Below are 15946 nucleotides of genomic sequence, written 5' to 3'. Positions count from 1 at the left end.
TGGAACAGTGTGTATCGTCAGAGACTTTTACGTGATATGTATAATACAAGCCAGGGCAGAGTATTGCATTTATCAGGTCCTTTGAGGCAGAAAGTGCATTGATTTAATACACTATCACATCAAAGCTCTCTCTTGATCCACTGGCGAAAGAGATTTTCGATCGCTTGTCTGGGTTGTGACAGTCCCCCCATCCCTCAACCCCACCCCCCCCGCCTCACATTCAGAGGCTCACCTTGACAGTGAGAGTGAATCCTGCTGAGTAGAGTGGGTTTTCTCTGTCCAGCTGGCCGTTCACTGTCAGAGAGCCGCTGATGTAGTCCAGGGCAAAAACGCTGTTGGTGTTCCCTGAATGGATAGATGGAGAGAGAGAGAGAGAGAGAGACAGAGATAAGAAAGTCAGAGGGACAAAAGAAACTGGCGTGGTGGATAATTCAGCACAACCTCTGGGATGCAGCGAGGTGCGGCTGGAGAGGAAGGCGGTGGATGAGCAATGTGCATGTCTCCATTTCATGCAATATGGATTGGGCTTTTGCTGTACCTTCTTTTGTCTCTCAACCTGCCTTAGGCTGACCCAGCACCTCCAACCTGTCCAAACTCACCTTCCACTGCTTCCATTTCTTCATCAGATCCCTCTTCCCACTCAACTTCTTTAGGGGATGTTAGGGGTCAGAGTCCCTGTTTATTCACATCCACTGAACATATGTCGTATTGTATAAGTGTTAATTCCAATATTCCAATAAAGGCAATGAAGAAGACAATTGTTAAAAAGAAACAAAAGCTTTTTTTCATGAACTCATGTCAATTGGGTCGGGACATTCTCCGGAGTTTGCCTTTTCTCACATGAACAACGCAGTGGGAGACGCCCTTCTCAGACACGTTCACAACACCACAAATCTCAGCAGCGTTCATGTGAGGGGGGGTGCAGCAGGCAGCAGCAGGTTGTAATGTTTAATTCTGCTCTTGAGATCACATGTTTTTGTTCACAGCACATCAACAACAACATCAGCTCTCATCAGCGAACGCTCTTTCAACATCTTCGTCTGTGTCTTCTACATGTATGGCATCGCAATTTTCATCCTGAGATATTTGTACAGTTTTTTCTTTTATTCATATGTCATTTGTTTTGAAGGGTCATCAACACACCACTCGCTGGTGGTGAATCCTGCAGAGGATCTCCTGTTGTGTTCTCAAATGGGCTCATTCTGACACTCCACTGAGTTTTTACAAGTGGACTGGCAGGAGACACTCTGAAGAAAGTCTGGACCTAAATTATGAAACATTGTAGATACAAAAGAAGTGCATTTTCCATTGTGATATGTGAGTAATAATAAGTAGATGAAAGCCAGAGGTATTTAAGGGAGATGGATATATGTCATGTATCTACCCCCTCCTCTCTCTACATTTTAGAGTCAGCCTAAAACCTTCCTTTTTGAAAAAGCTTGTACTTAGAGCTGGCTCAGGTCGTCGAGGGACACATGGAGCTTGTCTTTCCTCCTCTTCAGCCCTTTAATGTCTCATCAATACATAGAACTGACTGGAGTCTTTCCCAAGAGGCTAGATTTCTCACATTTCAATATGTCCACTCACATATACTACCATTAATTGAAGTGCGGTTATCATTAAACTGTCATTACTGCTCCCTTCTTCTCTGTAAGACATTATCTTTTGTATAAATACTTTAAACATTTATATGACTCTCCATTTATGTAACTGTCTTTTCTCATGAATGTTACAAATATTGTTATTTTGTTGATGTGCTCTGTTACACTTCTGTCCAACCTGGGAGAGGGATCCCTCACTTGTGGCTCTCTTTGAGGCTTTTGGTAGCTTTTTTTGATGTTTTTTTTGTAGTTCTCTTGTCAAGGGTTAAGGGCAGAGGATGTAACATCTTGTTAAGCCCAATGAGTCAAATTGTATTTAATGATTAGGGGTTGTACATATCAATGATTTGATTTATTGAGAATTATTAATTAATCTCTTTTAAAATTCAGTTGATAAAACAGCCTCATAAACCCTAAATTCTGATTCTTGCAACCATGTGTTTAAAACTGAAGACAATGCGAGTGCATACAAGACTGACTGTTACCAGACTGCACATTGCTCCTGCACTACATCACTTCACATGGGCTGATGGATTGCATTAACTTTGCTATACTCTCTGCACTTCTTCAAAGAGGAGCATTTCAAATTATAAACGCTGCACTGTTCTCATTAACAAGTTTAAGTGCGCCTGATGTTCTCTATTCACTTTAATTATACAGGTTAAAATATTAGACTGAGACCCACTTGAGTCCTAAACTCATATACATTTCTAATTCCCCCACTTCCTTTTTAAATGAGTGTCCTACTTGTTAACTTCCTCACCTCTCCTCCACTCTTCTTTGACACGCTCTCTCTCCCTCTCTCTTTTAGGCATCATGTGGCAGTTGCCTGCTAATTACACCCAGCAGATGGAGACAACTAACGAAAACACACCCAACTGCCATTTTCATTCCTATTCCTGGTTGGTGCCACATGTGTTGCCTGAGACCTGAAGCTGCCGCTGTGCAATCTTCTGACAGTATAGCAGTTCATGCATTTTAACACTATCACAGCAATCTGCTCAGTGCAAGGCAAACAATGGGGCAAACATGTCTGAATGAGAAGACTCCTGATATTCCACCTCTGACCAGCTGAGAACAACTGGTGTATGATAAACAGGATGAAAAAGAGAATTTCAATGTCTAGATAAAAATAGATTAAAGAAAAAATATACACTCGATACACTACAAGCACCAGTTGACTGATTGAAGAGACCCTACAAAATTTTTATTTTTTAGATAAAGTAAGAACCACACTGTAGTAGACATGCCAGGAAATGGAAGTCTTGTAATAAATATAGAGAATGGATATCATTTTTAAAAAAAAAGCCACACTTTTCTCCACTACAAAAAATGATTTAACTAAATTAACTTTTGTGGCTTTTTCAATTAATCTAACACTGATGCTTTGTTTGCCAAGTATTTTTTATTTCTGTCTATCAATAAGCATTTAGTAAATCATAACAGGTGTAGAAGAAAATTATATAAATGTTAGTAACATAAATAATACATTTGGCTGAAAAAAATGAACATTTTCAGGCTTTGGTTCAATCTTGTCATGTGGAGATTATTAAAAATGCACAGAGTATAAACATCAGTTACAGGTCGAGGTGTTATTTAATTTAGTATCTGACAAAACATAGCTTTCAACACTTAGCTTATTTCTTCTTGAGGACTACATCCACTTACGTCCTATTATCAACTAATCACCTATTTGTTTCTGACCAATAAAATGATTATGCGTCTCTCTCTGAAATGTACAAAAGCAACCACTGTTTTTCAGATCATAAGTCAGACGTTATTCACATTATTTGGTTTCCTCTACTGTGATTATTGTCTTAATCACTAATATGGATTTGTAACTAAAGAAAAGACTGACTTATATTTGACCTTAAAGAAGTTTTTTTTCCCTGCATGAAGTCACTTATCAGTGCATGTCACAATATTAAAAATATAGCTTTTTTTCATAGTGGGTCAATTAATAATCACTCTTTCTGAGAGTCTATAGTATTAGCTGAGGTCTTGACTCCAGAGAAACATGATCAGATGATAGGTCTTCAGTGCACAGCGGCTAGGGTCAACAGATTAACCCTTGCTTGTGTTCCCCATTCCATACTCGCTGCTCTGCTATTGCCCAGTACCACAGCCTGGAATAGATAGGAGGAAACAACAGAACAAAGAGCAGAGAGGGGGGAAGGAGGAGAGGAGTCAGGCTGGCAGAGAGGGTCGAGACCTCAGGTAATTAGCCTGGATTGAGTCCAAAAGGTGGAAAGAGGTGAAGGGGGTAAACATGTTACTGCTACTGCTGATTATGTCCATAACATGATCTATTCAATTGAGTGAGTCAATAAATTAATTCATCAAGGCCTTAATTAGTGCAGTAGAACAAACAAGGGATATTCACCATCTAGTCCTATGTGACGCCCCCTAGTGGTAAAACAGAAATACAGTGCAGAAACCCACCCTCCCAGTTAAGCCCAATCTGTCACTCAAATAAATTAGCTCGATCATTTTGCGTCAGCGTTCATCAGTGTTTGCACCAGTGCTTTGGGGGTTCTCATGATTCAATGGAGAAAGGAAAATGTTTGACTTCATTTCATGAGTTGATCTTTCAAACTTCTTCTATGTTCACTTGACATTTTCTTAGTTTGAACCGTTTTTTGTTTCGTCTCCAAATCCAAACCCGTCCCTGTTGTTGCCTCACAGGAGATCTGGACCTGCTTCTGTTTCAAAGTGTCAGCGGCGGTGGTTTAGAGCGCAAGCGTCAGGCGCTGAGTGAACCTTCTCTCCGGATCAGAGCAGTGACACGAGCAGAGGAACAAGGGATGGAGCAGAGGAAGGAGGGATGGAGGAGATGGAGGAGATGGAGGAGAGCGGACACTCGCCACAAAAACTAAAAGATGGATTCTAACGCGAAAACGAAACCGAAAAATAGAAACAAACCACAAAAGAAAAGCCGTCATGCTGTCTCCATCGCACACCGGAGTGAATCGACTCAGAAACGAATCTGCTAATGTTAATATGATAACACATGGTAATCACTGCATTAACCTTAATGTAACTGCTAGGGTCAAGTTGTTTATTAGGTATCATCTGTGTCATCATAAGATTGAACATGGGGGGGAAAAAAAGCCATTTTGTGTCATGCACCAATGAAAATAAGCTGACACAGCGTTCATTGCAACATTCCTCTTTTCTCCTCTGATTGGAGGGCCAGGCAAGAGGTTGTTGTTGATAATGATTGGTTGTGGTGGGGGGTAATGTGCATCAGGGACTCTGACCCACTCTGTGTGGGCATCATGCCTCTAAATTGGTTTGTCAGCTTCAGTGGCCTGACTAGAATGCCAATCTATCCAACAGCCGCTCCTTACCCGGGCAACTTGGTGCTCACCTGGCCAAGCAACGACTGACATGTACATGTACACGCACACGCACACGCACACGCACACACACACACACACACACACACACACACACACTCCCATCTTTCAACATACATGTGCAACAGCAGATTGTTGGTTTAACGCATCCGTTAAAGAGGCCGACCTACTCACCGCGTTTTACCAGAGAGACTGACTGAAATTACTGAAGTGACTCACAGGTCCCACTGAGAAAAGAAATATAATCATATTCTAATTGCTGATAGAGAGATCTCCAGTGATCTGCCAGGACACTGCAATTAGACCCCAAGGGTGTGAAAATTGCTACAGACACACACACACCGAATAGATATACAATTTCTATGATATTTGTGTCGGTGTTAAGGTGTCAATAGACAGATATTTCAATTCTGAAATTGCAAAGTGTGTGTGTGGGTGGGTGTGAGTGTGTGTGTGTCAGAGGGCAAGTGGTGCTAACTCGCAGAGTTTGATACTATGATGTGAGACTCCAGGGGGATTAGCCATGCTCTCACATTACCGACAGTATTGGAGTGGAAAATGAGAAACCGTTTTCATGATTTTGTCTACTGCAGGTTGCACGCACACCCACACGCACACGCACATGCACACACACACACACACACACACACACACACACACACACACACACACACACACACACACACACACACACACACACACACACACACACACACACACACACAGAACATATTGTGGTGCAAGGAAAGATAATAAATGATCCATATAATTTGCCACTTTGAATAACCTCACTTTTACCAAAGCTTAAAGAAAACATGACATATTTCATATTGTCTATTGACAAACACATTAATTCTTCCGTCATGAACAATGAAGTGAAAGCACATTTACCGAGAGAAGCTTCCTCATTGAGATTCTTTCTTTTTACAAAGAGCAAAACAGTGAATGCAAACACAGGGAAGGAAAAGAGAGTGGCGAGAAATGAGAGAGAATACTAAGCTCCTGTTCTGTCGGGATTGCCCGAAACTAGGAGAAACTAGGAAATGGAGCTGGTGAAGTCAATCGAACATGCAACAAGTTGATGACAATGACTTTTCTCCGAGCAATGAGCTTTTGAGGACAGCTGAAGAAGGAGTTCTCCAAGTGTAATCACCATGACTAAGCTCGTGACAACTGTTTTCTCCAGTTTGTGACAACGCCAAGGGGCCGCTGGAACATTCTTGTAATGTGATATGGCATCCAGCCAGTGCTCAGAGTCTTGGGGCTGAGATTTCGTGTACTTTGATAAATGTACACAAATTAGTGTCACTTTTAAGGATCACGCCTACAGGCAAATCATGTTGATGATGAGGGTTAAGTTATTGTCATCAAACTTCTCTCACTCTCTCTACATCTAAATGAAAAGCTTTTCACACACTGTGCACGTGCTCGTCTGTGCACTGACACACACCCTTCAGTGTGTGACAGCTACCAGGGCATATGCTTGTGTTTTTGTGTGTGTGATGCGGAGTGATAATGGCCCTGTGGGCGTCTTGCTATTGGCAGACGAGCTGCATTTCATGAATACTCAATGAACTATTTCCATCAGAAGTGGGTTTTTTTTCAAAAACAGAAGAGGTTCAAGGACAAATATTCCAAGACAATGTACGACAGATGAAAGCAACTTTTTCGCCCAGGTACCAAACAGCTTGATGCAGCTAGTTAGATACGTTTCCACTGTTTTTGAGGAGCCCCGTTGCCTCAGCTTTGACTAGCAGCTGCTCCTGCTGCATCTAGAACAGCTCCTGTTGATCCCCCCTCCCATATTTCTGTTGAGCTTGGAATGTAGAAGTGTTTCATGGAAACATCTACCTTGTGACAAATGATGTTTGAGTTTTTAAAGCAAGGAGCGTCACACAGGATCCATGAATCATTTTTCAGAAGGAGAAGTCGACTTTTTCTTTGAAGACTTTCGTGATGATGATGCAAACTGCATAAACTTAAAATACTCTGACCCCAAAAATATAGGTTCAGTGAGAACCAAGCATTAACAGAGGGCTTTTTATGATAAAAATTATATAAATATAATAATGAGGAGAAATTAACTTTTCCTCTAACTTTCAGAGTCGGAAGATTTTAGAAAATTAGTTGTTTTAGTTGAGTCTGTTTGTATGCGTGGGAAATTAGTTACTTAATGCTCATCTGATTCCTAATTAAATAGATGTGTCCATTTGTATGTATGTGTGGAGAAAGAGAGAGAGTGCATCAGGAGGGGCTTAGTGATTCAATGCCCAACATGCAGCTCTATTATGGAATAATAAAGTTTTACCTGAAAAACTCATTATGTGATGATCAGTGTTGGCATTGTGGCAACAATCAAATTAACTTATGGTCACTGAGAAGCTTCAAAATACGCTTAACTCATTGTGAAACTGTCGCAGGGTAAGAATCATCAGCTGATGCCGTACATAGTATGTGTCCCAGACCACCTCCATATGTGGTCTGAGCGATCAGATCTCAGGACACACTAAGGACAAATGTGTAGAGCTGACAGATCGTGATTGGATCCCTCAGGATGGATGCATCTGCCAGTTGTCTTATTCACAGCTCCAGACCATACAAGATACCTCTACCCAAAACATGCAATGATGAGCAGGGGAATTATTTAAGGTTTATACTTTTGGCCACAAACATGCATCTTATAATCTCTTATCGCTGAGTAACAGGCCACTTGTTAGAGCTCTTACAATGTAGTACAGATCTGAGAGCTGCCTCTGTTGATCACTGATTCTCTACCTGGTCACAGACAAAAATATCGATCCACTATTTTCATGTCTCGAGCAAAACAAACTTGGGAGCTATTGATTGCATTGATTACCAGCTTTGATCTGTGAGCTCAAGATGTCTTACAGTCTTATCTCTTTTCACAAACACACCAATTAGCCACAACATAAAAGCCGGTTGTAGTGTTGTGGCTGATCAGTGTATGTGTGAGACTTCTTGTCTCTGAAAGTAGACTAGCGTACTTGGGATTTCTCTTCTATCTGATATTTTTCTTGCAATTTGTTAGATGATACAAAATCTGTTTTAGTACACTCTGTAACCACAGCAGCTGGCTGGAAGACAGCAGCTGAGGAAATAGAGTTTGACATCTGGAAATGTGCTTGTTCAGAAGCAGATAGCCATAAGGATAACATTTCTCAAAGGCGGCAGCACCCCCTTTATTCCACAAATAAACAGAAATAGAGGAGGACCTTACCTGTAGATAACATTGATAATATATAAATGCTGGGAATGTAATGTTTTTATAAATAAGTATTTTCAAAAGGACATCAAACAATGAGACCAAGAGTAGAATGGAGGTTTTATTTTCTAACACATGTGCTCTAACACCGGCTTCTGTGTGTTGTGAAGAAAATCATGTGATCTCCGCTGTGGAGTTTATTTGTCACTTCCTGTCTCTGTCTGCTACATCAATAATGCAGAGGATTGGTTGCTGTTGAGAACGCGTCTGTGCAGAAAACCTCCCGCTGTGTTGTGCATGTGTGAAAGCCAAACGCTGGGTAAACTCCCTGGCCAAATCTCAAGATTTTACCCGAAGGTCATGTGTGAAGACAGCTTTAGTATATAGAGTGAAGCATTAAGTGCATGGGACCATGTGGGGCATTGGCTGACTGAATAAACCATGATTCGGTTGGATTAAGCAGATTCAAAAGAGGATATAAAAGATCAAATGGAGGAATACTACTGACTCTTACACAGTAAGTATTATACACTTAATCATAGTCCGTGAGGCCTGGACACAACAGCTATATACTCGACCAGCATTTGGATTGTGATCACTGTGCCGCAGAATGGATCTGCTTTCTCTGAGAGATTACATAGCAACAGGCTGCCGAGAGCCTCGGACCGTCTAATTGAAAACCAGGAGAAATCCCAGCGAAGTGGCAGTCACAATAAGAGTTCCCCATAGAATAACAGGTGTTAGCCTTGTCCATATTACGGCGTAACTGCTGAAACGAGGTAGGCAGTCGCAGTGTGGAATCAGAGCATCAGGGTGCAGCAGAACTGAAGGATAGAGATATGTTTGGAGAGGCAGACGAGGGGAAATAATCGCCTTTACTACTTATCGGTCTATCCAGGCAGGAAATGGCGGGGCCCTACCTGTCTGACCTGTGTGCAGAGAGGAGGGCCACTGGAGTTGTCTGTCTCACTCCTGTGGCAGTGGTGGACAGGGTGTTCACATGCTACCCCAGACAAAGGCCATGGAAGTCAGTGGCTGCCTGTGGCTACACTGTGTCTGTGTCGGTGTATTATGTGCTCTCAACCCGCAGCCTATGACAAACTTTATTCCACTGCAGGATTTTTAAGTAAATACAACTGAAAAATCAAGTTATCATCTTTTATCAATTTAGACAATTATTCTGCTCCAGTTGATGCAAATTAAAAATCCAATGCAGGCTGATTCTTTGCTGCAGTTTTTCCAACACTGAGGCGATGCAATGAGTTAAGAGGAATCATCTAAAAGGGGAGAAAAGGACAGAGATGGAAAAGGGCTTAGGATGGGATTAGTTGTGCTTCCAAGTGACAAAAGAGATAGAAACAAGCACACACTGATAAACAAGAGTCTGACATGAACGGCTTGGAGGATGTCCTTTCATTCAGTAAGAAGCTGGGCTGAGTTTCCTTCCGTTTGTCCTTACACTGTGTCTCCAGCACAGTGGAGAGGCCACAAACTTTAAACAAGGGCTTAACTCTTATCCTGATGGACAGTAATACTCTTGGACAAGACTTGTTGGCCCATAACTCCGCGATACATCTCTGATAGACAAGCTCCTTTTACAAAGGTAAAGGTGACCGGAAATAAGCTATTTTCATGTTTTCTGAAGAACCATATTCGTTTTTTCCGTTTGTCTTTTTGTTGTTTCCAATGCGGCTCAATCTCTGTGTGAATTGGAGGAAATCCATCCAGATACGTGTGCAGGCAGACATCCTCATGTGAGTGCGTTTTGTGGGGACATTGTGCCAGACTGAATCCACCTGGGCTTTGTGTCAGTCACTCCCTGAGGTTGTTAGTAGCAGTGAGACTGTCTGTGCTCCTGCCTTGGTTGTCCGCAGGAATGGGTTTGCGTGAATAATGGCTCACGTTTTGTTGCTGGAGCTGTTGGCCAAAAGCTGTGTAATGCTTGTGTAAGGCCCTGTACGTGTGAATACAAGCTCATCACACTGAAATTGGTTTTGTCTGGAAAGACACTCAAAGCTAGGGTTTGTAATCCGGAAAAAGCTAGCAAGAGCAGGCTACACTTTGGAAGTATCCGACTGATACATCCCACCCCCATCAGCACTCTCATCAAAGCTACGCCTCCAAAACACCCGAACGTGCACTGCCTGACAACTGCTAGAAGCCGACTGACTCCGTAACTTCTGACTCTCATCTCTGCCTCAGCTGTGCACACCTCGCCGACTTGTGAGAACTCTGGTCGTGCACGTGCAGGGTCCATGCAGGCAGCTAGGCCAGGTACACCAGTGAATCATTTAATTCCGTCTGGATTAAATTACTTCTCTTGTTTACAGTCCTGTGATGGCCACAGATGCTGGCTTTTTATTGTTGTTTATCAGGATGTGAAGAGAATTTCAACAAATGAGATAAAAAGTGTTTAAAAAACAACTTACCGACCCTACCATTGACTTTTATATTTTATTTGCCTATGGTTAAAAAAATGTCTCCCTTACTCTCAGGGGATGTTATTGTTCTTAAACATTTCAGAATCAAGAGGGAGATCATGATGGTGTGAGACTGTCACAGTAAAAGGTCATTCATTATGCTCGACAGCGACTGGAGTCATAGCAACCAGTGAAACAAGACCGAGCAAGCAGATATTTGATTCCCTCACCATATGGTTACTGCTAAAAAGAGATACCTGAACACCTGGCAAGTTCTTCTGCTATCAACCTCCCTGCATTTCTTAATGAGCCAATTTCCAGCATGAGCCAAAAACTTTTTTTTTTTTTTTTTCAAACGTGAATTACAGGAATATTTTGAACAACTGTAAAAACCATCACCTGATATAATGTTGCCAGTGGCCAAATTCGACTCACTAAATAAAATGTAATGGTGATAATTTGAAGATCCATTTCTGTCACACAGGAAATGTAGAGTTTCACATCGGGGACCGTGCATTTGGATTTCATCAGATTTTACAGATTTGGCTGAATACTTGCAGCACCAGGAGAAAAACTAAGTAACAGCAATTATCATCATGCTACCAATAACTTGTATGTGATCAGTGAGGATTTGTCACTGACTAGTCACAATCTCTTAGACACATGATTTTATTTCAGTCCAGCGAGCCGCTCAGCAATCCAAGGCTACATGAGTACTCTGCTGTATTAAAGAACAAGAAACTATTATTCCCTATCTTGTTTTCCTTAAATGTTTTTACAGACACACACCACGTGGTTAATGCTGCTTTTAAGCTTTAGGCTTTGATAATTATACTGTAAATCGCAATAGAGATTCGCAGGGGGCCAACATCATTAAGCACTAAATGCAAATGTGGATGGTGGATGTAACAAAAAAAGGAAACACGAGGACAAATTACAGCAGTTTCTGCAATACGTATTTGGTCATTAAATCAATTTCACCTCACCGATGTTTGTTTATCTATCTATTGTTTGTAAAGGGCAGCAACCATTGAGGGCATGTAATTAAATCCTTATTTAATTATCCAAGATAGGAGCGTTTTATACAAGTTTAGTAGCAAACCTACAGAATGCACAGAGCAGAATCAGGTTATGGGAAGAGCTTATAATGAGAGCAGTAGGTCAGAGGTCCAGTAAGGGACACATAACACCCTCTGGGCCAGGGATTTACCACCAGAGCCGCCCCCTGAATCTCCATCATCCAAACAAAAAATAACATCTGCAACATTGGAGGCAGAGCTCTGCTGTGATGTTATCGCTTGTACACATCAAATCCCTGATCTGCCCTCTCATTGGAGGAGGGAGGAGAAATCCTCGTCTTGAATCCCACAATCATTAGCATAAATCACTGCTGCAATTAAAACCTCGTTTATCTTAATTACTGAACTAATGAGACGAGTCCCGCAGGAGTGAGCCGTGATCTCTGAGGACACTCGGGGCGAGGAGCAGGAAGGCAAGAGAGGCGCTGTGCAGAGTCACACTCAAGTGTGCCAACAAGAATGCCCCCCCCCCCTGTTAATCTGACTGCAGAGCTCATGAGCTGGGAGAGACAGACACTGTACATATGTGCGAGTACACAGGTACAAGCACACACATGTACAAGTAGAAAACACAACACACACAAAATGCATCATCTGACAACCTCACCCTCCCACCTTTATCTCCTGGCACTGCATCACCCTTCAACTTCAATTATCTATAAAACTCATAATGATTTTATCAAGCCTACAGGCTTCATCTCCATAAGGGCTTAGTGCGGTGCTATAACTCTTGATTTTGCAACGAATGGGAATACATCGCACCACCTAATTAATGTCTTTTTAATGCTCTTCTCCTCTAGAGCTTAACTCAGCCCTTCAACTTTGCTACAAACACAACACACACAACAACACAACGTGTGGCAGCAGGCGGTAAGTAAGACTGAGTAGGTGTGTGCACTGAATGGGAGCCGAGTGTTTATGGTGAGCTCAATGAAGAAATGGACTTGGCGGTGGACTGATTGTCCGGACTGTACAGCAATCAAGTGCACACGTGCATTAAAGCAGATCCCTTCACAAATAATACATGACTGTGCACATGTGCGCACACACACGCAGGGTCAAATTCCTTCCTTAGGCTGTGAGGTCAAGCAGTGACTCAGCAGATGGCAGAACAATGAATATCTTTATCACCCAAAATTCCCATGGTGCACCAGGCTTATCAAGCAGTGCCAGCCCTTATCAGCCAGCTGGCAACACTGGAGGCACCGATGTCCTTCCATCCTGGCCATCCAGGGCTCGACAGGGGGCATGCAGAGTTTAAAGGATACCGTCCGCACACGGCTGTAATCCTCCCAGCGGGGGGTTATTTTCCCCACATACTTCTGTGTTTCAGTCCTGAAGGATCTTGGCGGGATTGTTTGTCTTTCAGGATTGAAATGTTGATTGTGGTGAAAATAAACACCCTATGGGGGTATTAGGGAATATGATTAAAGCAGGGCATGCGCTGCAGAGTCAAAACTGTTTGTGCATGTTATCTTAATAAGAGTTGGAGTTTAACAGAAGAGGTGAGCCAAAGCCACAGCGAGGAGAAGCTGCAGCAACGTGTTCAAATAATTCAAAAGAGCCACCTAATGATCATTTGTTGGAATGAAAAAACTGAAGATAAATGGATCAATTAAGTAAATATAAGGTGAACAAGAGGTTTGTTTTCTGTAACATTTATGTCTACAATAAAGAACCATTCAGTGTCTTTAATAAACACAAACAACTCCACTCACGCAAATGTGAGTTATATTTTGAGTGAAACAATTTCTCCAGTTACGGAGTTATTTGATTGTCAAGGTGAATGTGTGGCTGCCATGAAGATCGAATATTAGAATCTGATATTGGAAAATAGGAGACTCACTCAAAAAATAACTCCACTGACAAGTGCGCTTTGCCCACTTGATGAAGACATTATTTTCTCATTAAGAGTTTCTGATTTCTTCATCCTACTAACTTACCAAAATGGCTTCCTGTATTTACATACCATAACAAAGATACGGCTATGACAAGATATGTACATGTTAGACAAAATCTAACTTTGAGCTCCTTGTCTGTGCACCCGGTTTCATGGAAATCTGCTCATGGGTTTTTGAGATATCCTCCTGACAGACAGACGGGCAAAGTAACTGGCAGGCACAAACATCTCATCCTTGGCAGAGGTAAGAAAACTCGGTTTAGGAGCATTAGAGCAGGATCAGTGCTACAGTCTTATCAGCATCATACAAACTGTAGCTTCCTTTCTTCCTCTTTTAAGTTAAACGCTCACGTATAATTACACCAACAGGTGATGGATTTTAGGAAAACGCCCAGTATGGTGATAATTATCACTAATATTTTATGAGCTTTACCCAGAAAGCATGAGTGACATATGTAATAAAACAACCGTACACAAAAATCAGCAGAGAATCATGAGATCATCCTCTACTGCCAGGGATAACATTTGTCACTCTGACAAATTAAAATCCTCTTTCTGACGGCACAAGCCAACTTGTTAACGATAACACAAACTGAAGGCTGACTTCCACACAACGGCACCCAGCAGTGATTAATAAATGCTTACAGGCAAGTCTATTCTCCAATTCTGAGGTGCTGCTCTCTGCTGTTATTGATTGTTGTGCTTGATGAGACTTGTCTATTATTGCTGTGGGATTATGATAAGAAGTGATCGATTCCCCCTCTCTGTGCTGTAGATGTCAGATTGATTATGTGACTCAGACCTGAGATGATGGTGTAGCCGATGCCTCTTGGTCGGCCAAGGTCCTGGTCAATGGCCGTTATCTTCCGCACTTCATGTCCCTGCAGAGACAGAGAGAGACACACACATGTTCACAGCGTAATTTTAAAGCTTTTCAACAGTCAATTTTTAATCTGACTTGTTATCAGTGACAAGAAACCTAGAATCAAAGTGCACATACAAATTTGGCAGTTAATATTTGTTAACTATAATTTCGCTTATTTTACCACTGAATTGAGTTATCTTTTGGTCTTGATATTAGGATTATATTTTGTATAAATATAACCTATAGTGTTACATTTGACAGAAAAAATGTAATATCACATTTTAAAGATGAAAATTATAACATTTACCTCATTATAAATCTGATTATTCTGTATGGTAAGTTTCACTGTGCATTAGTACATGATTTTTATATTAATTGAACACTCTTCAACTTAACAAAACTGTCCAAATTGACAATGCCATTTTCATTGAACATTTTCATTTTCATTAAACTGTCTTCCCCTATTTATTTTGTTTTCTCCTCTCTATATTTATGTTGTAAATAATTTTTGACATAATGTATGTACATACTGTTTGTTAAAATAATTTGTTTATCTACATTATTTTCTATGTCAAGCACATATTTGCAATGCTTGGTTATATACAGGTTTGTGAATATAGTTGTAACGAAAATCCTTCAAAGTAAACAGTAGTTGGAAAATGGAATTATCTGATTCATATTTTGGCCTTTGCAATGTGCATTAAATTATGATTGTGACTGTAACCATAATTGTAAAAAAAAAAGCGTTTAGTCCTTTAAGGCTGTAATTAATGAAATCTGTAATTTGCAGATGTAATTTCTCAGTCAGATTCATTATCCAGTCAACACCTCCCACATAGGAACCCAGTCAAATATTGAACATAAAACGACTTGATTTCCATGTTTGAAAGGAAAAAAGAAAACAAAAAAGCATACGGCATCACAGCAGGCAAATCAAACAGTAAATCTTGCATTATAGAGTGTGTTATTATAATTTCATTGGGGTTTATTTCTCCTTTTATTGTTTCAAAACTCTCCAGCTGTGCAAATGAGTCTCTAACTAGACAAAACCACAGTGTGACAGTCGAGAGAAAAAAAACATAAAAAGAAAGAGAGAAAGCTATTTGAAAAGTCTTTGATCCACTGAGCTTTCTCAGCCTTCGTGCCTCAATCAGACACGGTGGTGATACTTAAAAACCCCTGTGCTGCAGTGAGGGATGGAGAGACCCTCCATACTTCCGATCCCTCCCCCCCTTTAGCTCTCTCTCTCACTCACACCCAAGCGAGGCACCTCCCATTGATCCTGCAAATTGTGTCTGAGGCATCTTTATGCTCCATTTCTGCCAAAGCATCTCCTGTCATTGACCAATTACAGCAGAATCAATTACAAGCCTTTTAGCGAGACTGATTCACACCAATCACAAGCTGCGAGGGAAACACACAGGCACACACACACACACACGCTTAAAGATTTCGGGACAGACTAAAGGAGAAATGAGGGACGGCGAAAGAGAATGAGG

General features: G+C 41.3%; 1 protein-coding gene across 2 annotated transcripts in view; it reads right to left on the bottom strand.

Annotated features, from left to right (window-relative positions):
- cdh23 (cadherin-related 23) overlaps window positions 1-15946 on the bottom strand; it is a 141417-nt gene that overhangs the window by 69137 nt on the left and 56334 nt on the right. For both annotated transcript variants that reach the window (XM_061087601.1, XM_061087600.1), the window contains 2 exons: window positions 14385-14463; window positions 233-345 (listed from right to left, as the gene is read on the bottom strand). In XM_061087601.1, the coding sequence (XP_060943584.1) occupies window positions 233-345; window positions 14385-14463 (192 nt within the window). The remainder of the gene's footprint in view (window positions 1-232; window positions 346-14384; window positions 14464-15946) is intronic.

Source organism: Limanda limanda, chromosome 15 (assembly GCF_963576545.1).
Source record: "Limanda limanda chromosome 15, fLimLim1.1, whole genome shotgun sequence".
Lineage (NCBI taxonomy): Eukaryota > Metazoa > Chordata > Actinopteri > Pleuronectiformes > Pleuronectidae > Limanda > Limanda limanda.
The sequence above is the reverse complement of the archived record's forward strand: the minus strand, read 5'-3'. Positions and strand labels throughout refer to the sequence as shown.